This window comes from Zeugodacus cucurbitae, chromosome 6, assembly GCF_028554725.1.
Source record: "Zeugodacus cucurbitae isolate PBARC_wt_2022May chromosome 6, idZeuCucr1.2, whole genome shotgun sequence".
Classification (NCBI taxonomy): Eukaryota; Metazoa; Arthropoda; class Insecta; order Diptera; family Tephritidae; genus Zeugodacus; species Zeugodacus cucurbitae.
Genome location: NC_071671.1, coordinates 60,726,876 through 60,753,088, shown reverse-complemented (window position 1 = coordinate 60,753,088; position 26,213 = coordinate 60,726,876). Strand labels below are relative to the sequence as shown.

Here is a 26,213-nt window from a genome sequence, read left to right as displayed (position 1 = left end):
AACAACATATAAATCAGCTGAGCAGCCTGTAGCGACGAGCGCTCGATAAACGCCTTCATTACCGTTATACACCGGTCAATCGGCGTTGCTATCGCTTGCCAGCTCTAGCGCTAGTGGCAGGCTTGTTGGGTAGACGTCGTCGTTTGAGCGACCCCAACATTCGACAGATTCAATACAAGCGTTTGCAATAGGCGGCAGGCGGTATGTGGCGCGCATGTGATTAAGCGGTTGCAAGTGGTGTTGAACAAGCGGTTTACCGCGCGCCTGTGCAACACTACACACATTGAACGCCCTCCCTTAATATTGCCTATACGCTGCGGCTCCTGTGCAAACAAGGTGTCAAATCGAGCGCACCAGCCGCGCGCTAAAGATATATCGGTGCGCTGTTGCGCGCTATTGTCGCATTGAGCCGGACAAGTTGCTATGGCACTGTTACAGTTAGCCTATATGTATGTGGCAATAACATGTGTATGCAACTTTTTATATATGAGTGTGTATGTGTGTGACTTGTCATAGATAAATGACCGCTACATGACACAGTGGCAAAGCGGCAAGCGCGCCGTTGCGCTTGTGGCATTCGCGGCGATTGTGTAATCTAATAGCCAATTCATTTAACGGTTTTGTACTTGATTTTGTTGTCGCCGCCACCGTTATTGCGCTTAGCATATATTTGCCTGCCTCCTGTTCCATTTTGCAACGCGGCGCGGTTAAATTCGTGCTTTTACATATACCAATTATAAAAGATTGCCAAGCAGGCATGATCGCGTATTAATTTTATAGAACCTTTTTGTTGTTGTTTCTCCTGCTGTTATGCACATGCTGCACAGTAGGCCTTACACACTTGAATATGTGTGTTTGTGTATTTGGGGTTTGATCGCAAAGCGCTTAACATTTTTCGTCGCCTTGTTGGCTTGTGCCTACGGCCGTAGTGGGAGTTGCTCTTGTGGTTACAGTTACAATATGCTTTGGTCTGTTATGATTAAATTTGCACCTACTAACTACCTATTTTAGTATGACAAATATCTGGCGGCCAAGCGAGCGCCGAGAAAAATAAAGAAAAAGAAGTACAAGTTCTTGCAGCGATTTCGAAAGGAAATATATAAAGGTTAAAATTATGCTGAACCCAATTAATGAGTCGCATAGGCTCTGGGGCATGTTGCATAACTAACAAGAACGTTTGTGGCATGAATAAGTGTACTTAAATGAAAAATTTAATTTGCGAAATATCAACTATGTATGTGGAAATCGCTAATTGGTTTAAGTGCTACATTCTAGATGAATGACCCTGAATATAAATGGCAAAAGGTTTAGGGTATGGACAGTTTTGCTCGACTTTCGAAAGAATAATTCTAAAATGTGTGTACAATTACGACAGAAAATGCAAAATAGAATTCACAATATTTGGTTGAATAGATAACGGCTTCCGAGATCTCGAGACAATTACCAATTCTCTTAGTTACTCAGAAGTCCAATAAAAGCCTTTCTATTTCAAAACCAGCTTGAGCATGCCCGAAAGCTTCTATGTTTTTGTATAAGAAATTAAGAAAACTAAAACTCAGAGCTTTAAGCTCGAAAGCTCTAAATTGTATCGTATATAGATTCAAGTGTTTGGAATAGTTAATGAATAAATAACGGTAAATCGACTTTCGTTGATTGTTGTTAACCAAACGAAATGGACGTGAACGACATATTTATCATACTTCATATAGTTATTAACAAACTGACAGTTTCCAGTAAAGTCGCATGCCTTAAATGACAACCTCATATAGCTTGGTTAGGATGAGAAGCTCACTTCGACCCGAGCTCGTTAATTTATTTATAAGTCTGGATTCACAAATTCCAACTCAAATGACCAAGGATATAGGAAATAGTATTCTCCGAATAGGATACTATCCTTTACGATAACTTTTTAACGATAGGAGCATATTGATTGCTGGAAGTTTTTAGTTAAGTTCAATCCAGTTTTGAGGATCCATTTCGAACCTACCGACCAAGTTGATATACTCTGAAACCTATAGGTTATTATTTTGAAGTTTAAGACTAGAGGCATAGTCAATTTGGAAGTGAAATTTCAAAACATCTGGTTTTAAAAGATCATTTGGATCTTTTATGGGAAAATTTGAAATAATAAAGGTCACTTATTATATATTAGCTTATATTACTGAACTCTAAATTAATATTATAATATTCGTTCATAAAAATTCAAAAGAGTTGGTGTAGTCTTAGCTCAGATTAGTTGCCCTAAATTACAGTTAAGTATTTAAAATATTCTCAGCAGAATTTCATAGCATTCAACCAACTACATTCAGACAGCAGATTAAGCTTAATAGCAATTAACTAGTTACTTTTAACACTCCCAACAATTTAGCAAAAACAACGGTGTTCCAGAACAAAAAAAAAAAAAAAATACTAAACAATTTTGTTCCCACAAGCCGAGTAAAAAATCAATTAGAATTTCGAAAACCAATTAGAATTGGAACGCATGAAGAAAACAATTTGTAGACAACGCTAACACCAGCTGAGACGGCGGGCGTTAAAGTGTAATGAGCTTAGTGGTTCAAAGTTGGGTTGGTCTAAATTGAGCTGAGCCAAACTGCGCGCTTAATCAAAGAAGAACAATTACAAAAACCGTTATTTAGACTAAACAAACTTATCAACCAAGTGATTTGAATTTGTTTATATTTTTTTTAGCTCTTATTAAACGAAAGCAATTTAAAGCACAGCTTAACAGCCAAAGTGGGTTAAGGCGCGTCACTATAACGCTTGATACACAAAGTTAATGGAAAAGTTGCGAAGACAGATATAATTATGGGTACTCTAGTAGTTGTTGTTATTGCTGTGAGCAATGACAAACTCTCGATTTGGCAAGTGTATACTATAATCTGTATTATGTATGAGTATATGTGCTGGTCTTATGTAATACCAATGACCTGCGCGTTGCCGAAAAACGTGCAATCAAACTATCGATCGAACCGGCAAGCGATTAATGATGGCGGTAATTTTTGGACGCCACGCAAAAGCGTGTAGAGAAATTACGCTGCAAAAAAATTCAAGACAAAAAGAAAAGACACGAGAATACATCAAGTTCTGGCAGCTTAATTAATTTACAAAATGTTTCAAATTCAAAAGTGTAATATGGAATTCTTAAGCTGCCAAAAATAATCTTAAAAACAACAATTTCTATGTGAGCGCTCACATATGCTCGCTTTTATCCTCTTTCTTGTCTGTTTTTTTTTTTTGCGCTCCCTAGCCGGTGTTGGTATTCGCATTGGCGCACGAAATTGTAGAGACCATTAATCATCGTCGTCTACTGGCCATTGGCAAAAACAATAACTAGTAAGATAAATAGAAAAAAGAAAACTATAGAAAAAGCTGTGGTGAAGCTTAACCGTTAAATAATTGAAAAAATTGTTTCGAAAATGGCCAATAACCGCACGTCGGGGTGGTTGAACACATGCTGATCTCATCATAATCACATTTGCGCATTACGCCACACCCACTAAGTGGATTTGTTAAGAAAGTAAAGAGATTATATAAGTTGGCAAAAAAAATCCCTGAAAGTTTTTCATTATTTAACTTTTTGGAGGAAGACGGTAGTAAAGCTCGAGTATAATAATATTGGTATTGTTACTTTTTAAGAATAAACACTTGTCTTCAAGACACTCTTCAGATAAAATTTTCGTCATTTATAAATGGGGAAGTGTCTTAAATTTGCATTGTCTACAATTTGTCGTCGGTTAGTTAGCTTAGCTTGTCGCTCCCGAAATAAAATCAAAATTCATATATATAGTCTAATCCTCTCTAAGAGCATTGAAAACATTTTTTAAAACGCGTCAGATTGTTATAGGTCGGATAATACAAAGACGAATTCCAATATAAAAGCAAAAATCACCCAGGGGACTGCTATAGTCTCCCTTACGAAGTAATAATTGATCTTTCAGGTTCTTATTCTTCAAATTTCGGAAACAACATTCATTTTATTTGAAACCAGATCATAGACTATTGTCAGGAGGACGATATTCCCAGTAATTAGCTTCCTAGAACCTATAAGTCATCATGAAAATGATTTGTAAAGAAATTAAGACTTCTTCGAAGCTCAAGGCAAGTTCTATGTCATTGATATATCACAGAATTACTTTCGTCAGACACGCGCCTTCACTCAGCAGGGGCTTGGAGTCAAGTACATTCTCAAATATCCACTTTTAATCTATCCATCCTTAACTGTAGACTCTCAAAATATGTCTTTGTAACTGGCTCTGGTATACATTTCAAATAGTAATGCTTCCCAATAATAATCTTACTCCGAACTCACACCAATACATCAATTTCCGAATTTCCCATCAACTCACCTGATTCTGAGATGGCCGAATAGCCAGTGGCATGACTGGCCTCGGACACATCGCTCATGGAACCCAACCACTTTAGTGTCTCAGTCGACGAAGTACTCTCCGAACTATTATTGTGTTGTTGCTGAGCGCCACCGCCAGTGTTGCTGCTACCGCCGCTACCCGAAAGCGTCGCGTCACGACCAAGTGTGGAGAGCAGCAGCGGTGTTGGTGAAGGCGCCATCGAAGCGCATGACACAGAGGATAAGTCATTCTGCGACCAATGGTGGGAGGATTGGCGCGACAACATTTCGCTTTCCTGACGTAATCTGCGCAAAATGAAGAAACAAAAACAAAATATTATGAAAAATTAAATTATTCAAAAAATAATGAGAACAAAAGCGAAAAATATTTAATTAACGAATTTGAGTTTATGAATAATCATGGCTAAAGCAAAAAATATATTTATATATAATAAAGCACTGAGCATTCTAAAAGCGTCGACACGATCTGCACATGCGCGATTTGAGCGCGAGCTTTAAGCGCTCACATTAAAGCCACAGCCCGCTAGATTTGATTTCATGCAGCAAATAATGGTTTATAATCACTTTTTGATTTCCACTTCCAATGCGGAACTAGCACAAATGTCTAGCCACCGGAGGAAAGAATAATACTAAACAAAAATACATTAATAAAATCCATTGAAAATAAAAGTAAAATTATTTAATTTTAAGAACAAGCCATTAAAATGGTTTTAGTGCATACGAGCTTTGGCGGCATGACTTATATGTATGTATGTATATGTGAGTATGTCTCCTTCTATTTGGCATAACGTGCAGCCACTTGGCGAGTACAACGCGTCAGTCATACAGTTAGTCGATCTGTCATTCTGTTAGTCAGCCCGTTGTTTGACTTAAGCTGCGCGCGCTTTGACTTATCGGCGCTACACGATCTGCTTCCACATGATTGAACCGCTTTTTGCCCCCAAGCGTCGTCAATGCCAATAATCAATTGTGGTTTGAGACAGACATAATATTTATAGAAATAAATGAGTACACTGGGAATTAAATAAAATACCAAACATGCGGTTATAAATGAGTTGAAGCCCTGCAGGAAATTCGTGAGAAAAAAGGCGAGATACAAACTTCAATTTATTTATCCAAATGAGGTTAATCGATATACTTTTTCTAACTTTATAACATCGTCATAGTTTGATAAATTTGACTATTCGTTACAAAGCCTGTTTTCTGAATATTGAGATATATATAAAATTTAATCGATAATCGGAAAAACTTGTATCGATAAATATATCGAAAAATTTATTGATCGTGAAGAAGGAAAATCAAGTAATTTATAGAAAATCTACCTTATTACTCGATTATTTTTTCGACAAAGTATGTGCTAAAAATTATCGATAAATTATCGTTAAAACTGATATATAAATTTTGAAATTTCCTTGCTTTCGCAAATTAACATTTTGTATCCTGTTACTATTTCTATTACTATCCAATAAATTACATCAATTTGCAATCATTAGATTTTCGAGCAGGGCATCAACCCATTGCCACCATTTGTTTATACATCACTCAGTCAGTATTAAACAGAAGGCTATGCACGTATATCATTTTTATACCAATTAACTGACAAAGCAATTGACATACAGACAGCTTGCTGGGCAGACATCAAGTTTTACATACAATTTAACTTTTTGAAGCATGTTTTATGTAGTGTCAAGTTTTGACAGGAACATTGTTGTTGGTAAATATTAAGAAAAGTAAATAAATGTGGATTTTTTTAAATAAAATAAAATAAAATAAAATAAAAAAATAATAAAATAAAATAAAATAAAATAAAATAAAATAAAATAAAATAAAATAAAAATAAAAATAAAATAAAATAAAATAAAATAAAATAAAATAAAATAAAATAAAATAAAATAAAATAAGATAAAATAAAATAAAATAAAATAAAATAAAAAAATAATAAAATAAAATAAAATAAAATAAAATAAAATAAAATAAATAAAATACAATAAAATAAAATAAAATAAAAAAATAAAAAAATAAAATAAAATAAAATAAAATAAAATAAAATAAAATAAAATAAAATACAATAAAATACAATAAAATACAATAAAATAAAATAAAATAAAATAAAATAAAATAAAATAAAATAAAATAAAATAAAATAAAATAAAATAAAATAAAATAAATAAAATACAATAAAATAAAATAAAATAAAAAAATAAAATAAAATAAAATAAAATAAAATACAATAAAATAAAATACAATAAAATAAAATAAAATAAAATAAAATAAAATAAAATAAAATACAATAAAATAAAATAAAATAAAAATTAAATTTAAAATAAAATAAAATGATTTAAAATAAAAATTAAATTAAATTAAATTATATTTAAATAAAATAAAATAAAATAAAATTTTGAATATTTGTATATCTTTTTTGATTTTTTCCTTGCTATTTGAGTCAATGACAAACAGTCATAATTGTCACAGCTTTCAATTTCATTCTTATAGAACAAATAATAAATTGTTAACATTGGTAATTACCTGTGACAAAAAAGTAAAAATAAAAAATAAAAAAATAAAACAGTACAAAACAAGAAAAGCAATCAAAATATTTTTTTTATTTTTTTATGGAAATAAATATGAAGAATAAGCAAAAAAATGAAAATAAAATAATAAAAAATATAACAAATAATTAAGAATTGAGAATTAAAAATTATGAAAAATAAGAAAGAAAAATATAATAACAGTACACAAACAAAAATTAAAAAAAAAAAAAAACGAAAAATAAAAATAATAATAATAATTAAAAAAATCCACTTCAGTAACTCGCACTCGAAATCATAAAATGTAGCTTGAAGGCACTTTTTTTCTAATTTTTGTGTGTTGAACGCAAAAAAAAAACTTTATAAACCTGACAGCCTCAAACTACATATACATATAATATACCTCAAATAGCACAATAAACAAAGTGTCTTTAGAGCATTAATTACTCTGCATGAATAAGATAATTCAAAGCTGGTTTTGTAATTGCTATATTCTATTATTATTGCTACCATTGTTGTTGTTATAATGTAAAATATTTGTAGATGGTGTGAAAAAGAATGAAATATGTTGACATGAGTGTTCGGTTGTGGCGCGACTAGATGATTTGTTGACTGACTTGTTTATTCTATTAATTTTTTATTATTATTGTTGTTGTTGTTGGCGTTATTGTTGTTTTAGTTCTTGCTAAAGCACTTGATTTATACACACTTTATATGACTTGGCACTTATTTTTTGTACAATATTTTTCGTAATTTATTTAAATCAAACAGCTGATCGACATTAAGCGCCGCTTGTCAGCTTATGTGCTCTTAGAGGAGTTTTTCCAAATAAAATAAAAATAAACAAAGCTTAGTAAGTGCTGAGCACATGGTTTTAGTACGATGATGGACATTGAAATGTGGAAATGTAATTAAATAAACAACTTTATATAAAAATTTTAATAACATAATATAGTAGCTTGACTGATTTTGTATACTAAGAAAGACAGTATTGTGTTAATGTGGATCTATATCGAATCACCAAATACATATATGCCAATGAGAATTCACCTTTTGAACGAAACATATAAAATATCAATTTCAATTCTCAACCGGCTTATGAAAATAGGCCTATATTCTATAGCCTAAGTATGGTACATAAGATTATGGATTATCCTAGAGCCTTTCATCATAAGACAACCGATTCCAACAATAGATCTTAATCTAAACTAAATGTGAAACCATTGAGACGTAGTTGTATTTTTGGCTCGAAATCACAAAGAAAGTAGGTCTTTGGAAAAGCTTACTTGCTTAATGCTCAGAACAATGATGGTATTGAAGTTGGATACAGTACATGGAATTAGACCCTGCTAACCCTAAAAATAGATAATTGATTTTAGTATAAAGAGTCGACTTATGAAGCGTCAGAAATTAGTCGAAGATATAGAGGTTGGCTTGACAGTTATCTTGATTTATAATAAAAATAGCTGACTGGAAACCGAATATCAAAAAGGAGATCAAATATAATATATGGAGAGGTAATGATAGACTATTGAAGCTTTTTTACTAACTGCATGCCGCTAATACGAAGACTGTCTCGAGAAATTGTTCTGAAAGTTAATATTTAAGACAAAAAAGTTGATCTCAGCTTGCATTAGACAAAAAACTCTTAGCTACTAATTTCTCCATCAGCAATAACCTACTATTTCTCTCTCGCTCCCGAATTCCAGACTACAGACATCATATAAAATTCCTTTCCGACAATGCATCACCGTTATTTGTCATCTTTTTTTCGTCTCTTTGTGTCGAACATACATCCGGTTGTCTTCTGTAAGGTAGTATTGTACCGTGGTATGTCGTGTGGGGTGGAAATTAATAATGCGTTTGCATTTGACACCGTAACACTCGCAAATTATCTACGACTGTACGATTTCACACCCACTCAGCTGTGAGCTTTATTATTGAAATCCAAGTGCAATATTTTATATGCGCGACAAGACGAAGGTAGAGATAAAGCAAGAAGTGGCAGCTCACAAACATACCTTGCAAATGGCTAAAATGCCAGACAGACTAGGCAAACAAACAGGCTATAATAATTGCAGCCGCAACAACAACAACGCCAACAACAATTAAATGCAACAATATTCATAAGCATGTTTGGAATGCGGCTGCTTAAGCCGTCCGTCGACGGCCGATAGACATACAGTGAGCGAGAGAGCAGGCGCACCACCGAATGCGACCAATCCAAAGTCCAAATCGAATGACATAAATGTATGTGCGTATGTGTGCTTTGTGTGAAACAAATGTCAGAAATCTCATAAACACACACACCCAGCAAGTCAGCGCTAGGCATTAGAATGCAATTTGTTGCACGTTGCTGCAAATTGCGGTGCACAATACTCGAACAAATCGACTGCCCAGACATTTATTGATGTCTCGGCGTATTTGCTTGATTTGAATTTATTTTTATGATCGAAGTTGATTTGCGAATTATGGTCATATAAGCTGAACGCCTCGCCTGACGCTTTGACTGACTGGCTGACTAAGTGGATGTGAACAGTTGTGCACCTTTTGTTGCATATACAAAACGAATTTCCGCACTGTGTTTGCTGCTGCAAAAAGCACTGTGTGTTTCGAAAGAATTTTATGGAATTCAAAACAGTTTCTTTGACATTAGTTCGGTGTGTAGCTTGTGGCTTGTAATGTGTCGTGAGAGTTCTGTTTGCGATATTGGAATGGCATGTCGCACTGTTTGTTGTCGGTGTGAATGAGGGCATTAGAGTGCGTTTGCGATACTCACACGGCCTCTAATGTAAAATTTTGTAAAATACATGGCAGTAGAAGTTTATTTGTAGAATTTAGAGTGTTCTTGAGGTTGAAGTGAAAGTCGGTGAAATTGTGTTGCATTTTGATATCTTGTAGATTTTAGCGTCGATTTAATACATTTTATTTATTACAACAGCTTCCTTGTAACTAGGATCCCATTTATTTAAATAGTAGACTATATTATTTATTGTTAGTAATGGGGAAGTTAAAACTGATCTCGAGCTGCCGTTTCCGAGTTACATTGTGTTAACATTTAATGTAAAGATTATATGTCAAAGGTTAAACAAGTCTGATTTCGGTGCTGTAGCGAAGAGTCTGAGAAAAAATGGTGGACCGTCTGATAAGTGGAGAATTTTTTAATACATTTGCCTTTTTAAGAAAAAAATACTTTTACTTTATGTTGTTGTTGTATGTTGAGCTTAGTTGTATATTTTTTCATATGGTATTCCTTATTAGTGTGGCTTTAGACCTGCAAAATCGACAATGGACCAGATATTCACCATGCGCCAAATCTTGGAAAAGACCCGAGAGAGAAGAATCGATACTCACCATCACTCACCGCGATGTCTGAATTTGGTATCCCTGCAAAACTAATACGGCTATGTAAACTAACGTTGAGCAACACCAAAAGCTCCGTCAGGATCGGGAAGGACCTCTCCGAGCCGTTCGATACCAGAAGAGGTTTCAGACAAGGTGACTCACTATCGTGCGACTTCTTTAACTTGATGCTGGAGAAAATTATAAGAGCTGCAGAGCTAAATAGAGAAGGTACAATCATCTACAAGAGTGTACAGCTACTGGCGTACGCCGATGATATCGATATCATTGGAAACAACACCCGCGCCGTTAGTTCTGCTTTCTCCAGACTGGATAAGGAAGCGAAGCGTATGGGTCTGGTGGTGAACGAGGACAAGACGAAATATCTCCTGTCGTCAAACAAACAGTCAGCGCATTCGTGTCTTGGCTCCCACGTCACTGTTGACAGTCATAACTTTGAAGTTGTAGATAACTTCATCTACCTGGGAACCAGCATTAACAGCAATAACAATGTCAGCCTGGAAATCCAACGCAGAATCACTCTTGCCAACAGGTGCTACTATGGACTAAGTAGGCAATTGAAACGTAAAGTCCTCTCTCGACGAACAAAAACCAAACTCTACAAGTCTCTCATCATTCCCGTCCTACTTTACGGTGCAGAAGCGTGGACGATGTCAACATCCGATGAGACGGCACTAGGAGTTTTCGAGAGAAAGGTTTTGCGGAAGATTTATGGTCCCTTAAGAATTGGCAACGGCGAATACCGCAGACGATGGAACGATGAGCTGTATGTGTTATTCGACGACATAGACATAGTCCAGCGAATAAAAAAACAGCGGCTACGCTGGCTAGGACATGTTGTTCGAATGGATGAAGCTGCTCCAGCTCTGAAAGTATTCGATGCAGTACCCGCTGGTGGAAGCAGAGGAAGAGGAAGACCTCCACTCCGATGGAAGGACCAGGTGGAGAGGGACCTGGCTTCGCTTGGAATAACCAATTGGCGCCAAACTGCCAGAAGGAGGGATACGTGGCGTGCTGTTTTAGACTCGGTTATAACCGCGTAAGCGGTGTCTACGCCAGTCAAGAAGAAGAAGATTCAAATATTAGGTTGTCAAATATCGACTTTTTGGTCTTTATTCAATGCTTTATGTAAAGTTGTACAGTGATCGGATTTAGTTCAAATATGCGTCGTTTCGTTCGATAGTCTGTTTTCATTTAGACGACAACTTAATAATACCCCCTCGTAGAAGTCCCGTCTTTATTTGCGATAAACGCGGACAGACACTTTTTACAAGCTTATTGTGAGTTCAACTTTGTACCATGGACAGGAGCAGGTGGCGCTATGTCCACCATATAGGATGCGATAAAACAATCCGAGCTCCCGTAACTTCTGACGAGTCATCAACGAAGGGTGTGGTCTGGCGTTGTCCTGGTGGAACACTACACCCTTCCTGTTGGCTAATTCTGTACGATTTTGGTCGATCGTCTGCTTCACGCGGTCCAGTTGTTCACAGTAGATGGTGGAATTAAGCGTCTCTCCATATGGAAGCAGCTCATAGTGAATGATTCCCTTCCAATCCTACCAAACACACAGCAAAACCTCCTGGTCGTCATTCCAGGCTTGGCTACTGTTTGGTACGATTTACCGGCCTTCGACCACGACCGTTTTCGCTTGATATTGTCGTATATGATCCATTTTTCGACGCCAGTCACCATCCGCTTTAAAAATGGGTCGAATTCGTGCCGTTTCAGCAGCATATCACAGGCGTTGATTCGGTCCAAAAGGTTTTTTTGCGTCAAATCATGCAGCAAGGTTGTGTAAAGGCCTTTCAAAGATGTATAGTATTGCCAGATAGGAGCCCTGTAGTGCTTTATACATAGCCGCGAAATTCAAAAGACAAAAAGGCGGAAGGGAGATATTTGACAACGTAATGTTCAAAATTTAAATTCAAAATATTTTTGAACTACTCGAAAACGTACTACGTAGAAAATATAATGTGTTAGTGACTTTTATAATAATAAAATAAAATAAGTCGAGCTCATCCGAAAGCGTATGAAATGAAGTAGAATTTTCAATAACTGTTTATATGTCAGTTTAGAGACATGAAACATGAGATTACCTAACAATCTGATGGTTTCTCGAGTTTTTAATATATGGCCTGTGTTGATTCTTCCATACAAGGTAGTATCTTTTTCTTTCTTTCTAGTCAATTTATTTCCAAACTATATTATAGTTTAATTAATTTAATTAGTAATTATTAAACTTTTTTGTTACAGCTTTGCCGAACGAAAAAATGAATCCAAATTCAACACGTGGTGAGTATATAAATTTCAAAATTAATATTATTTATCAAAACAAAATATATTAAACAAAATACTATTATACTAAATAATTCAACAATTTGGGTTAAAAAGCGTTTTTTTATTATTTTTTTTTATTTTTTTCGTATTTAAAATATTTTATTCAAGAAAAATAACTAGAAACTCATATCTCATTTTAATCATGTTTAAACAAATTCGCATACACTTAAATATGCTTCAACGCTGCATTTGCATTTCAAGTTCAAGTTTAAGTGACACTACTGCTCTGTAGAGTGTACTACAAAAATATTAATAAAAACAAAAAAAAAAATATTAAAAATAAAACTACTTGGTTTAGTAGCAATCTACGCAATGTTGCAAGCAATTCAAACGTGTTGAACGACAACAACATAACATTAATTACACAAACGCTATTAAATGCATATTTATGAGCGCCGCTGCAGCTGTTGTTGTTACTTTTGTTGTTGTTGTTGGTGACGCGCAACAGCCAACTTGCCATGGTCAAGCGTCAAATAGCGCGCAAGTGGTACTTCAGGAAATCGCTGACAGGCGCATAGCCAAACATACATAAATATATATACACACGCATAGTTGCAAGTGCATATGGGCACATGACAGTGAAACAAACTAGAAAAGTAGCGAGTTTAGTTATATACTATATATATATGTATGTATGTAGAAACTCGCTTGATGCGTTGCACATGGCGGCAGTGGTGGCTGTGTAGAATCAGAAAAACCACAAGCGCGCTACGCATTGAAGGTATTGCGTTTGCGCCACTGACTACTAAAACCATAAACCTTTGGCGCTGTCACAGCAGCAGCACAATCATACATACATACGTAGATACAGTTACATACATACAAAGTTGCATAAATTGTAACTCCAAACACCTCATCAAGCCTAGAGCAGCCGCATGAGCTGCCGGCCAACCACTTTGTGCGCCATTATAACACACACATTCATAGTTATTTTTGTATGTATATCTGTCTTTGAGTGCGCAAGTAAATGCCTCATAGAAGCTTGAGTGTCGTTCAAGTGCGTAAGGCACAATATGACGTGTCTATATATGTATAAGAGTAACTGTATGTATGTTTATAAGTCTCGACAAAGGTGAATGGTACTTGTGCGTGTGCTTTTATTTGTCAACACATATTTAATATGTTCGTATGTGCGCTTGTATGCGTTAAAGTTATGCGTTAGCGTATGCAAAGTATGCACGCATGTGCCAAAGTGCCACACTATGCTAAGTGCAAAGCGTTTGCTGCAAGCAGCGACATTGAAGTGATAGCCGCAAGGTTTCTGGAATTATAGCCGCCGTGTTTAAACAACGTGCTGGTGTGTACGAGTTACTTAAGGAAGTGCGGCAAATGACTTAAGACATGCCGCCGTTAAAGTAATTATAGTTGTTGCCATTGCTTATTTACATATGTACTTGTAACACTTTGTACATGAGTACATATACACATTTGTAATATTTTATTTTTTATTTATGGATAATTAATATTTTATGGTACTTGGTAATTCTGTCACTAAAAAATCAGAAACAAAAATTATAATTTGTTTAACTCTCATACAAATAATTTTAATACCTATAAATAAGCCAAAAAAATTAAAATGTGGCAACTCTATTTACAAAAAAGTTGTAAAATTATTCCAAGTGGGTTACATATGTATACCAAAGTGATCAGGGTGACGAGTAGCGTTGAAATCCAGTTATAAATTAAGCACTAGTGCAGATTTTGGAACAAAAATTTGTACAATTACTGCATTTCTAGTGTGACATTGCCTGTCTAAAAATCGGATTATAACTTTTCAAGACCCTAGATATCGAAAATGGTGACCTCAGTGTTTATGGATAATTATTGGCCGAAAATATCGATAAAGCGCTCGGATTTCTAAAGAACTTTAAAGTAGATGTGTTCCTTATAATAGTGTGCCTCTGTGCCAAAAATGGACAAAAGCAGGTTAAAATTTCTTATAGCTCCATATACGACATATACGTATTTTCAATCATTCGGTGGATTTTATACTGCTTATATATATAAGTATATCTATTTGGCGTAGAAGCCGCTTAAGAGATTATAGCTGAATCCACCAGAGAGTGTCACTCATTCCTCCTTCTTGCTTTTTGGCGCCAACTTTAAACACCAAATGAAGCCAGGGCACTTTCCACTTGGTCTTTCCAACGGAGTGGAGGTCGTCGTTCCATCGTCTGCGGTATTCGCCGTTGCCAATGTTCAGAGGACCATAAATTTTACGCAAAATATTTCTCTCATTTCTTGTCATCGTCCACGCTTCTGCGCCATATTTCAGGACGGAAATAATGAGCGATCTGTAGAATTTGGGTTTTGTTCGTCGAGAGAGGAGTTTACTTTTCAATTGCCTACTCAGTCCAAAGTAGCACCTGTTGCCAAGAGTGATTCTGCGTTGGATGTCGAGGCTGCCATTCTTGGTGTTGTTAATGCTGGTTCCCAAATAAACTATATACAACTTCAAAGTTATGACTGTCAACAGGGAAATGGGAGCCAAGATCCGAATGCTCTGGCCTCCTGTTTGATACCAGACCCATACGCTTCGCTTCTTTATCTAGTCTGAAAAAGCAGAACAAGCGGCGCGGTTGTTGCTTCCGATGATATCAATATTGAAATTTGAAATTGAAGAAGTTGCACGATAGTGAGTCACCCTGTCTGAAGCCTCGTTTGGTATGGAACGGCTCGGAGAGGTCTTTCCCGATACTGACGGTGCTTTTGGTGTTGCTCAACGTCAGCTTAGAAAGCCGTATTAGTTTTGCGTAGACACCAAATTCAGACATCGCGGCATAAAGGCAACTACTTTTCGTGCTGTCAAAAGCAACTTTAAAATCGACAAAAAGGTGGTGAGTGTCGATCCTCTTTTCACAGGTCTTATCCAAGATTTTTCAGATCTAAAGCATCACTGATAATGTCCAATCAGTTTGTTGGCTTATTCCAAGATAATTGGCACAGATTGTGGGTTCTCCCTTTTAATGGATTGGCCAGAGCACACTGGGATTCCAAACGACAGTCATGCTTTCATCCGACCATATTCTGCAAAGAAGCTTATCAGTTCTTCGCCGCCGTATTTGAATTTTTTCACGGTCGGGTAATGGAACATCCGTTCCATCGTCATCGATTGGGGAATCGGGTTCGCCATCTCCTGATGCTGATTTTCTCTACCATTCAGCAGGTCGGAGAAGTGTTCCCTCCATAATCCCAGTATGCCCTGGACATCGGTTACCAGATTACTACCTTAGTCTCTACATGACTTCTCGGAAATTCTGCGATTTGTTCGGGGTATTTCATAACAGATATCTTTTTGTGAATTTAAATTTAAAATTCGAGGTCGATGTGACATAACCTTCCACAACAATTACTATATACTATACTATAATGTTGTTATTAACCCTCACAATCAGGTTGGGTCATATTGTGAAGGACGAAGCATTATTTGAATCGATTTTCAATAAGCCGAACTTCTATTTTATTTTATTTGGGGGAATAACCATACTTTTAAAATACTAAAAAGGAGCTAATTTTTTGAAGCAGACATCGAAAAACATTTTACCAAGATCTCTTCATTCAGCTCCTTTTCACCGTAAGCTATAGGCCTTATTTATGTTATTTTATGATAACACTTGTTCGAAAGCGCACTTTTTTCTCCATCAATAAATTAAGTAAAACATCAACGCAAACGCATTCCAGCTGTATGGCAAGCATTTTGTGACAGTAAAAAACAGCAACAACAACAATTGTCACATTCCATGCAAGCATTGTCTGCGAGAACAACTTGCAACCCGCAGCCAGCCAGCCAGCAAAGCAGACGCCCGGCATGTAACTACATATGAACGCTGCTACGAACGTGCAACAAATCACTAAGTGCACGCTGTTGTTAGTTGCTTGCAACATCGATGAGCCAAAAATAAACAGCAAAATGAGCAAACGACAAATGACAAACGGCCAGCAGGCAAAAGCTAAGAGCCAACGGGCAATAGATAGCCAACGGCGCTGCAGCGGAGAACCAACAGGCAGGCTATCACACGCGCCAAATGCGAGCACTAACAACATATGGATATGGTGTATATTTGAGAGGCGCATTGATTGCGACTCAAGACTCGAGACTCACCTGTCCAGGAATGGTGTGGCCGAGCTGGAATCCGAACTGGAGACATAACTGTGATACCCCTCCGATTGTGCATACGACGATTGCTTCTGATGATGGAACAACATCGCTGGCTGATCGTAATAGGATGAGGCGCGTATGTTGTACTCCTCGAGACCGGCTTGTGTGAGGCTGCACTGATCGCTCATGTCATCCTGTAAATGGAAAAAGGAGAAGAAGAAGACAAAATTTAGTATAAGAAAATGCAAGAAATATTTGTGTGTGTTTGTGAGGGTTAAAGATTGATTGAGTTGGTGGTAAGTTGTTTGGCTTGATTATGAATATGTATGTACCATGTTGCATGTAGCACTTATAAGCTAAAGTGGCAGCAACAAGCAGTTAACCGGCTAACTGGATTATTTATTATACTATGTCTGGCTGCAGCAGCTAGCTACCTTACGGTGTATTCGTCTATGTTGCATGCATGTTGTTGCAACAAAAATTTGTATGAAAAATGAATTGCAGAAACAGCTAGAGCAACACTGTCAACAGTGCTTGTAACTAAACTATTTACAACAACAATTACAACAAGTGGCAGACAGCGGAAGGAGTGTCAATGTGCCACATGCTGGAATCAGTGGCAATGTCGTTGCGTATTGCGTTAGTTTAGGCTAAAATAACATGCCACAAATATACGCAACTAAATGACAACAACAACAACATGCATTGCATAACTGGCAGCATGCACCGATAACGCTGATGACGCTGCCAATATTGATTACTGTTCCAAGTGCCACACTCACTTAGCTATGCTAGCACTAATGCTATTTGGTGTTGTTGTTGTTGTACTTGCTACTTGTACACATGTGAATGTACGTAAGCTGTGTGGCACGGTTGCACAGCTTCCGTTGCACAAAAGGTTGCTGGCCGCCAGAGTCAACGAAGTTGCCGCATAGTTGCAGTAGCGGCGGTTGCAGTTGCAGCAACGATGCCAACAGCCGGTCAGTAGTGCGTAGTCGTGCTCTGTTGCATGCCCTTGTTCTTGTTTTTGCTTCTTCTTCTATTGCTGTTGTGGTTGTGACTTGCAGTTCGTTTGTTTGTTGCCACATAAACGGTTATGTGCGCACTTGAAATTCTTGCAACATGCCACAAACCATAAGCAGTTGGAACAATGTGTACCAAAGACTACTTTGTGTGCTTACAACCGAGTACAGTACAGCAATAGTAGTAACAACAACAAACAGTGGCAACTTTAAATGCTGAGTGCGTGTTCTTTGGTGCCGCTGTTGTTGTTTTTGTGACTACTATTGCTGTTGTCATTGTTATTCTTTTTAGAAAAGTTCTTGTTGTTCTTATTCTTTGTATTGGTCTCTATGTTTTTCTATGTATGTATCTACTGTTGTTTTTGTAAGTGTGTGTGCACTTAATGTTTGTAGAAGCCGTTAGAAATAAATTGCTGCATCATTACGCATTTACTGCGTTGCAATAGGTATCATAAGAATCTTCATACGTATAAGAGACATCATCGCTGATTCTGTGGTAGACCAGCGCTCATAGTTATGAGACCACCACCAGAAGAGTAGTCTGGGGATTTTTAATAGTAATATTTCTTGTTTAAGCATCCGCCACAGAGCGATCTCTCGTCATCCATTTTTTCATTGTCCTCGATACCTACGTGACTGTGAATCTACATGAGAGTCCCTCACTAAAGGTCTATATATAGCCTCTAAGAAGAACTATTATGATACATCGAATTCTCTTAAAAGCTCTTTGGCTATCAAAGGAAGCCCATTAGATATTTACTTCTCCGCAATGTAGGGAATAAGTTCTTTTAATCAGCTCAGAACTCTCATTTGTTTAGTGAAATATGTAATCCAACTCGATTTCTGTAACCGACCTCATAATGGTTTGTCGTGCCCTTATTACAGTTATTCTAAATTGTTATCTGTTCGCTCAGTCTTATGCTCTACATGTATATTGAATGCCTGGTTACAGAGAACGACTGCCAGGGCCAAGCATTACTGAGGTAATATATGTAGTAGAAGAATATCTAAAAAGCCGTATCTCATAGTAAATCGAATACAGAGCCACCTTATCGTAAATCACAGTCTCTGTTCTCCTTCTAGAGAATCATATCTCCCAAACTCGATACTCAAAATGGGATCTAAAGGAATCTTCATCCTTCAAGCCATACTTTACTTTGCATTAATCTCCTCTCTATCTTATCACTTCGTTATCCGTTTCGTAAATAAGTTACTTTGGTCGAAGGATCGAGCCGTGACCAAAAAGGTCCGTTGCTTTCGGAATCCATGTGCAAGGTGTCACCTCGTCAGTAATATCCAGGAAATATACTTCATTTTACTATGATCTTCAATGCTATCACTTCATTAAGGGTTACACCAAAATGTGTTTCACAAGTTCAAAAAAAAAAAAACTGAATCAGATCATCGCTGTAAGTCATATTGGAAGTACGCCCAGATGTTGCAATATTCATTATATGAAGATAACAACAGTTTCACTCTAATATTTATTAAATTTAGTATAAGTTGCAATTGAGCAATTAAGTCACTGATGAGCGAGCCACATATCTCACTTATATAGATATAGTTGATTTATATTCCATATTAATAACTGTATTGCCACGCAGCATGGAAGTTCAATTTCCTCTCGCATCCAATTCATTGAACACTAATGAGCCGCGCTATTGCGGATTGCTTGATTGCTCTGCCGATGATGAACATGACATAAAGGCTGACCACACGAAGTGCGTGGCAAAAGCGGATTAACGTTGTTGCAACAATAAAATAATAATAAAAAGTCTTCAGCTCTCACTGCTAGAAGTCCACGGCAGAAGTCTCGTTGCAGCTGCTGGCATTACGTGGCGGCCGCATGATGCAACAAATTAACACTGAAGCGTAAAAAGCGTTCGGAACAAAACAGCTAGAGTAACTTCCGCACAACAACAACAAAGACTGCAATTACAAAAATAAAATATTGCCATGTTAACACCATGACCTCGCACAGAAGAAGTACTGGCTACATTGCAATGCTGTAATAACAACAACAACAACAAGAAAATGCTTAGAAAAGTACAGAGAAGTTGAAGAAAAGGCGGTGAAAACTTTTTGTTGTACCACCAACAACAATGTTGTCGAAAGCGCGGACGATAAGCACACGGCAATGACCACAATTTGTCATGCTCTTCAAGCCATTGTCAGCTGCTGTCGAAGCAATAACTAACGCCATAGTAACAAGAAAAACAACAGCAAGAGTAATAATAGTGGCGGCAATGCAGCAACAACAGTTGATTCGAGTCAGCAACAGCTAGAGTATCGGCAATTACCACAAAGCACTAGGTCCATTTGTAATGGCCAACGGTCAGCCGCTCCAGCTGCTGCTCCAAACGCACCTCAGCAGAGGAAGGAGAAGCAGCGCAAGCAGTGATGATAGCGCAATCAAGCAATGAAGTGTGAAAAATATTAGACGAAGAAAAATCGTAATTGTTGGGGCAAAAATAATACGAAAATCGTTGGTATCAAATTTGAACGATATTTTTTTTTTCAAATGCTTGAAAGAATACACCGTTATTTATTTATCACATTTTTTATTTATGAGTTGCATTTTTGCTTTTTTTTGTACTGTGCGGATTGATGCAACTCTGCGGCAAGCGCAACAAATATGAGTTATGAGCGATATTGAACATGAAATTGAGGGCGCTCATTAGTCAACTTTGAACTCATAAAGCATACAAAATTTACGAAATCTACCTCTCTAGTTTCTCGTGGCTATAAAAACATTAATACATTTTGATTAACTATATTTTCTGGTATAAATTACAACAAAATTAATATATTTAATGGAAATAGTTTAGTTTAAGGTGGCAACACTGTTTTAAAAATGTTGTATTGCTCTCCAATGATTTAGATAGTATTTTTTCACAATTAATTTTCTTCTATTGGTAGCATTAATATGCAAAAATAAAGCTTTAATATTTGTTTTATATATACGCATGGCAACCCTTTTCTGAAAATGTGAACTAAGTATAAAAAAAATATGAATATAGCAATGATTATTTCAGTGGTGAGAAATGAGATTGATATATTGAAATTTTTAAGTTCATTTGTCCAGTAAGTGGCCGATTTTTTTTTTAATTTTTTTTTTTTTATATTTGGCAATCGTATATTATTTAAAAAAAAAAAAAAAGAAAAATTATTTATTAAAAGAAAACCGGTTTTTTTGGGTCGGTCATTGGTCGGTTTTGCTCGTGCATTTCTGCCCGAACACTTTTCAACCGATTTATGCCGCACACCCCTTATATCATGAAAATACGGACATATATTTGTTTTTGGACTCAGCAGCGGTGTATATTCTTTTGACAAATTGCACATACAGGGTTCCCCTATTGCCAATTTTTCGTTAAAAATTTAATTATTTACCAAAAATTCTATCTAAATTTATAATACGTGGCAGCCCTCAAATTAATTCAATTCAGAATTTACCTCGACTAGAGTATTTGCCATTTATGCTTATAGGCTTTACCCATGTGGAATATAACCGAGTAGAAATGAAGCATAAACGTAGTATCAGTAATAGATCTAAGCAGCTCACTCTAGTCGTATTTTTTAGCCTAGTATCGTGGGTAAGCAGTTCACGCATATTATTCAACTTAATTAAGCCTCAAATGTATGAAAGTTACATAATTTTTTGAAAAAATTGTATTTTTATTCACCACGGCGATCAATATTTATTCACCACACTCTTCAAAGTAAATGATATCATCTTCTAGTACAAAGAAATACTTTTACAGCTACTTTTCTCACCTAACCTCACTAAAGAATCCTCTGAAAATAAATCTAGCGAAGAATTCAGCCTATTGACTCCCCATAAAATTATTTGCAATGCTAATAAACCCGGAACAACATTCGCATTTTTCTTTCTTTTGTAATTTAAACATAAAAATCTCTAAATTCGTAAATGTGTACCTTTATCTAGCCTCTTTATTTATTGCTGTGAAATTCAATTCAATTCAAATAACGGTTGTTATATTTACGACAGAAATAAAAATTGGTGTTAAAGTTCAATGCTGCGCTTGGCCACCCGGTAATGCCTAAACATTTTCAGTATTTGTTTTTGTTTTCTTTGAGTTGTACATTTTTCGCTCTGTGGCAGCAGCGTATACCAACAAAATTTGGTGTTGTTGCATGAATAGCAGACCGTTGTGCATTGCTGTTGTTGTAGTTGTTTTTAGATGTGCAATCCTGCGCTGTAATTGCGGTGCGCTGCTGCGGCAAAAGGTCGTTAAGTCGCATGAATCAATTGCGATAATTTATTAAATTTAGCCATTGAATTGCAAAACTAATGCAATTAGCATAAATAAATCGGAAATCAGTGATTTAAAACGTAAATAAATGGGTGGTTGCGTAGGCAATTAGAATATTTTAGCATTTATTTGATGAACGGAGCTTGGAAGCATGCCGCTGTAGAGGTAATATAATTGGTGACTCATACGGCTATTATTACGGAAGCTAACGGTACTCAATTCTAAAATACTTAAAGTAGAGTTATGAAAATTTAACGGGTTCTTAAAGTTCTTGGTCCACCACTGACGTAATTATCTTTTTTATAGCTCTGTGTTATCATTTTTGTATGGAGCATGGTTATCGGGATATTAATTCAATTATCTCCTTTAACATACTCTCGGATATATTAACTTTGTTGGGGTTCCCTTCATGGATTCTATTGGCATGAAGATTAGATAACTTTCTCGACGAATTTCTCTATTACGATATGATCAAAATCTCCATTTCTGGTAGGAACTGATAATGATAAAAGAATAACCAATAATGATGAATCGTATAAAACCGATCTTCAGGAACTTCTTGATTTCAAGTTATCAGCTTCTTGCTTTTTCTTCCATTCACTCATAGAAACAGGTCAATCCAGGATACTATTTTCATATATATTACTCGTCCTATATGCCAGTACCAAGACCTCAAATTTTTTGTGGTTATGATAATCTATGTTCAAAGACTCTTCCGAGTGCTTTCTATCCCTTGTTCTTTTCGTTGAGAGCCTTACAAACTGAAAACAATAAAGATGTTCACAGGAAAAGTTTATACATATCTCAAGCGAATCATCATTATTAACCTAGAAAGAGCCACAGATCTTCAAATCATCAATTCTAGGGATCATCTGCTACACTGAAAGTAAGATTTTATATTATAAGTTACAACACCGAAAATTTAAAGTTTTGACTTTGTTTCCTTTGGAAGTTTTACGACTATATATAACATACTAGATAGCTGTCGCTGTTGGAATACTGTACTGCTAGTTAAGACTCTATTACGGGCCAGTCTACTATCTAATGCTATTATCTAAACTCTCAGATGTTTTCAACTATTTTTTTTTTACTTAATATCATATTCAATAACTCCCATAGTGCATTTCGATCCATAATCATCGTCTGGTCAGATCATCAGTCAACCAGTCAGCCGGTCGGTCAGCCAGCATACCAAATCCAACCCACCAACGACTAACCGCTACTTTTAGTGTTTAAATAAAACTCGCATTTGTTGGCCAAGCAATGCAATCGATGGCAATTGAGTGGAAAATCGAAAATGCAATTGTAAAGCCATTTAACTAGCAAATACTGTGAGTAGAGGATCACTTTCGCTACACAATGACCCCAACAACAAATAAACAATCGAACAACAAAGAAAGTAAATACAGACGGATAAACAAATAAATTCGTTGACTTTGGCTGCATGGCAATTGATATTATTAAAATTATAGTATTTACATGAAGTTGTTGTTGTTGTCACTGTTTGTTTTTCCCACTAATCGGCAGCACTTAATGATCACTTCGGGCGCTTGGTGGAGTGAGCGATCAAGCAGCGAGTGAAGCAATGAATTGCGTATGACGTCGCATGCCAACAGATGCCGACAGTACACACCGCAGTTGTTGTTGTAAAGATACTCTTTTTCATATATAAATGTATATTTATTTGTTGGGCTGATCTGCACTTGAGCTTTTCACAGAAATTTCTTTGTTTTACCTTGCAACATCAGATGTTGTTTCTGTTGTTGTTGCATTTAATTGAAATAAAAATTTGCAAAAAAGTTTGCTGCTTGTGAAAAGTGTTTTAGCCTGTAATTAAAATCTTCAAATGAAGAAATTACAATAACAACGCGTGAAACAAAGCGGAAAGTCAACAGCTTGGAGCGCGTGCGAATAAACAAATAAATTAAATTAATTTTCTGCTGGCTTGTTTTTGTTATTTTTTTCTTCTTTTGTTTTTGTCCGAAATTGCAGTGAAATTGCGCAGCTTATCTGCCAACAAATTATTATTGTCTATGAGTGCTTGCGCACTGGTGAAATTGTATTTTCTACCAAAAAAGTTGTTTTTGTAAAAAAATTTTTTATGAAATATTTTTCTTGTTATTTACGAGTATCCACCAAGTGGATAATTATGGCGCCGCAAAGTCATTTAAATTATTATTTGATAACTGCGAAGAGAAGCTTTGCAGATAAGAAAATAATGGGCACTCAAGGTACATATATGCAATTACATATATATATACAAATATACATAAGCACCTATGTATATATGTATGTACGCTTTGCATATACAAATGTATGTATGTATGTAATGAATAATTGCTCTTGCCTGCAATTGCCGCATGCGAATTTATGTGTATTTTATAACTCGAGTGCTCGTCTAAAGTAGCGAAATTTCATGCGCCGCCATTATGATTGATCTTTTCTGGCTATCTGTGTGCACTTAGCGTATTGATAATTAAATTTTTATGCTTGAAAGTCATTTAAAATTTTTGCATGGAAAACAAGAGATCCGGGAATTTGCACAAATAAAGTTTTTTGTAATTAACCAAAATATTTGTGGAATTAAAAGAAATGTTTCTTCAATAAAATACAAGATCTTAAGTAATAGTGTAAAAAGAGAAAGAGAACACTCGAATCCAAGTAAGCGGAACGAACCTGGTTTTACATTCAGTCAAGAACCATCATCTATAGGATTCACCAATAATATAATATTTGAGAAAAATTGTTTGTCTATACAACAAACAGAACCGAACTAGCATTCCCTATATGAAGAGAAAAAGCTGCTTAAAGAAGTCAATGACACCTCCAATTTTTCGACAACATTACGAGAAGATGAAGAACTGCCGAAATATTGGTCTAAAACTTTGCTTCCGCCGTTTTTTTTTTGTAAATTTAAGTTTTTTTTTTTATAAAAAGGGTTACAAATGTCGATGAACCTCGCCGCACTTTTCTTGGAATTAAAAAAGAAAAGCAAAATTTCCTGCAAATGTCGAGAATTTGACTCAAAAAGTGACATTTTCAGTTGAGAAGTTTGGGATGCAAACAGATCTCTACAAAATTTTGTTGGGTTAATGTTGACACAAAACTCCAAGATCGGTATAAAAAAAAATCGATTTAATCGACCAGTGCTTGACCCTAGAGACATCTATTGGAAAACGGCGGAAGCAAAGTTGTAGAGCTACTATTTTGCTATATCTACTTTTTAATAACTAAAAATCTGTCTCTTTATCACGATTGAGCCTGGAAATATATGTGAGGTCTAATTAGAATTGCAGCAAATTCGCTTTTATTTGCTTTGTTTTGATTTAATGCTTCCAGTGTTTGTTGTTCTTGTAGTTATAATTCTGAGGATTGCTGCCGATTTGACAGTCCTTGGCGGGATAAGCATTCAAATCCTTTCCTGTTACGAAGAACCGACTTTAGTGGGAACGTTTTCAGTTCTCGTCTATAACGCTCGATGGGTATGTGAGAACCAAAATCCATAGATTTCTAAATACAATTGAACCTCGTCAGACTTTCATGAGAATTTCTGTCTTGAAATTTCTTGATAAGGTTTCTCCTTAAATTGTTTAAATGTTCGGAAGCAATTACACTGATTGTCATAAAGGAAGTGCGAACAAGCATTTAGTTCTATCGAAGAAGTTTTGAAGAATCTTGGTACCAGCTATGACTGGATACGAGCTATTCGAAAACCGCATATAACTTCAACCCAAAATGTCTTGTCATTTGGACCTTAGATCTATGTTAATTGTCCCAAAAGTTAGAGTTTTGGATATCTTATATACTCAATAAAACAGACAATGATCTATCACTTGAGCCCTCTTCAACTTCTGAGCTATAAATCATATCAATTGTAGACTATATTGTATCATAAACTCGAGTTTATGATTTACTCACAAATGCAGAGTTTACCACAAAATAAAGAGTTTGTAGTTATACAACTCTCCAGTGTTCCAGAGAACTCAAAACCACAAACTCGAGTTTGTTAATACCCAACTGCTTGCATACATTTTGGCTCATCACAACAAAGTCAACCATCATAAGTATAGTATACTAAATCTCAGACTGAACTCACATTGTCGCTGTGTTTGTTTTTTTAACAAGTAACATCAAAAACACCAACATCGATCACTATACATAGACGCCACCAGCAACATTCTAGGTCATCACTGCATGTTGTTATCATATTGCTCA

General features: G+C 35.9%; 1 protein-coding gene and 1 long non-coding RNA gene across 4 annotated transcripts in view; one reads left to right on the top strand and one right to left on the bottom strand.

Annotated features, from left to right (window-relative positions):
* The window catches only part of LOC128922653 (uncharacterized), a 267,064-nt gene that overhangs the window by 135,109 nt on the left and 105,742 nt on the right, over nt 1-26,213 (top strand). The window contains exon 4 of the long non-coding RNA XR_008471836.1: nt 12,517-12,555. This is a non-coding gene — a long non-coding RNA (uncharacterized LOC128922653). The remainder of the gene's footprint in view (nt 1-12,516; nt 12,556-26,213) is intronic.
* Nucleotides 1-26,213, bottom strand: part of LOC105219379 (protein Shroom) — a 242,275-nt gene that overhangs the window by 133,373 nt on the left and 82,689 nt on the right. For all 3 annotated transcript variants that reach the window (XM_054233875.1, XM_054233874.1, XM_054233873.1), the window contains 2 exons: nt 16,703-16,893; nt 4,350-4,654 (listed from right to left, as the gene is read on the bottom strand). In XM_054233875.1, the coding sequence (XP_054089850.1) occupies nt 4,350-4,654; nt 16,703-16,893 (496 nt within the window). The remainder of the gene's footprint in view (nt 1-4,349; nt 4,655-16,702; nt 16,894-26,213) is intronic.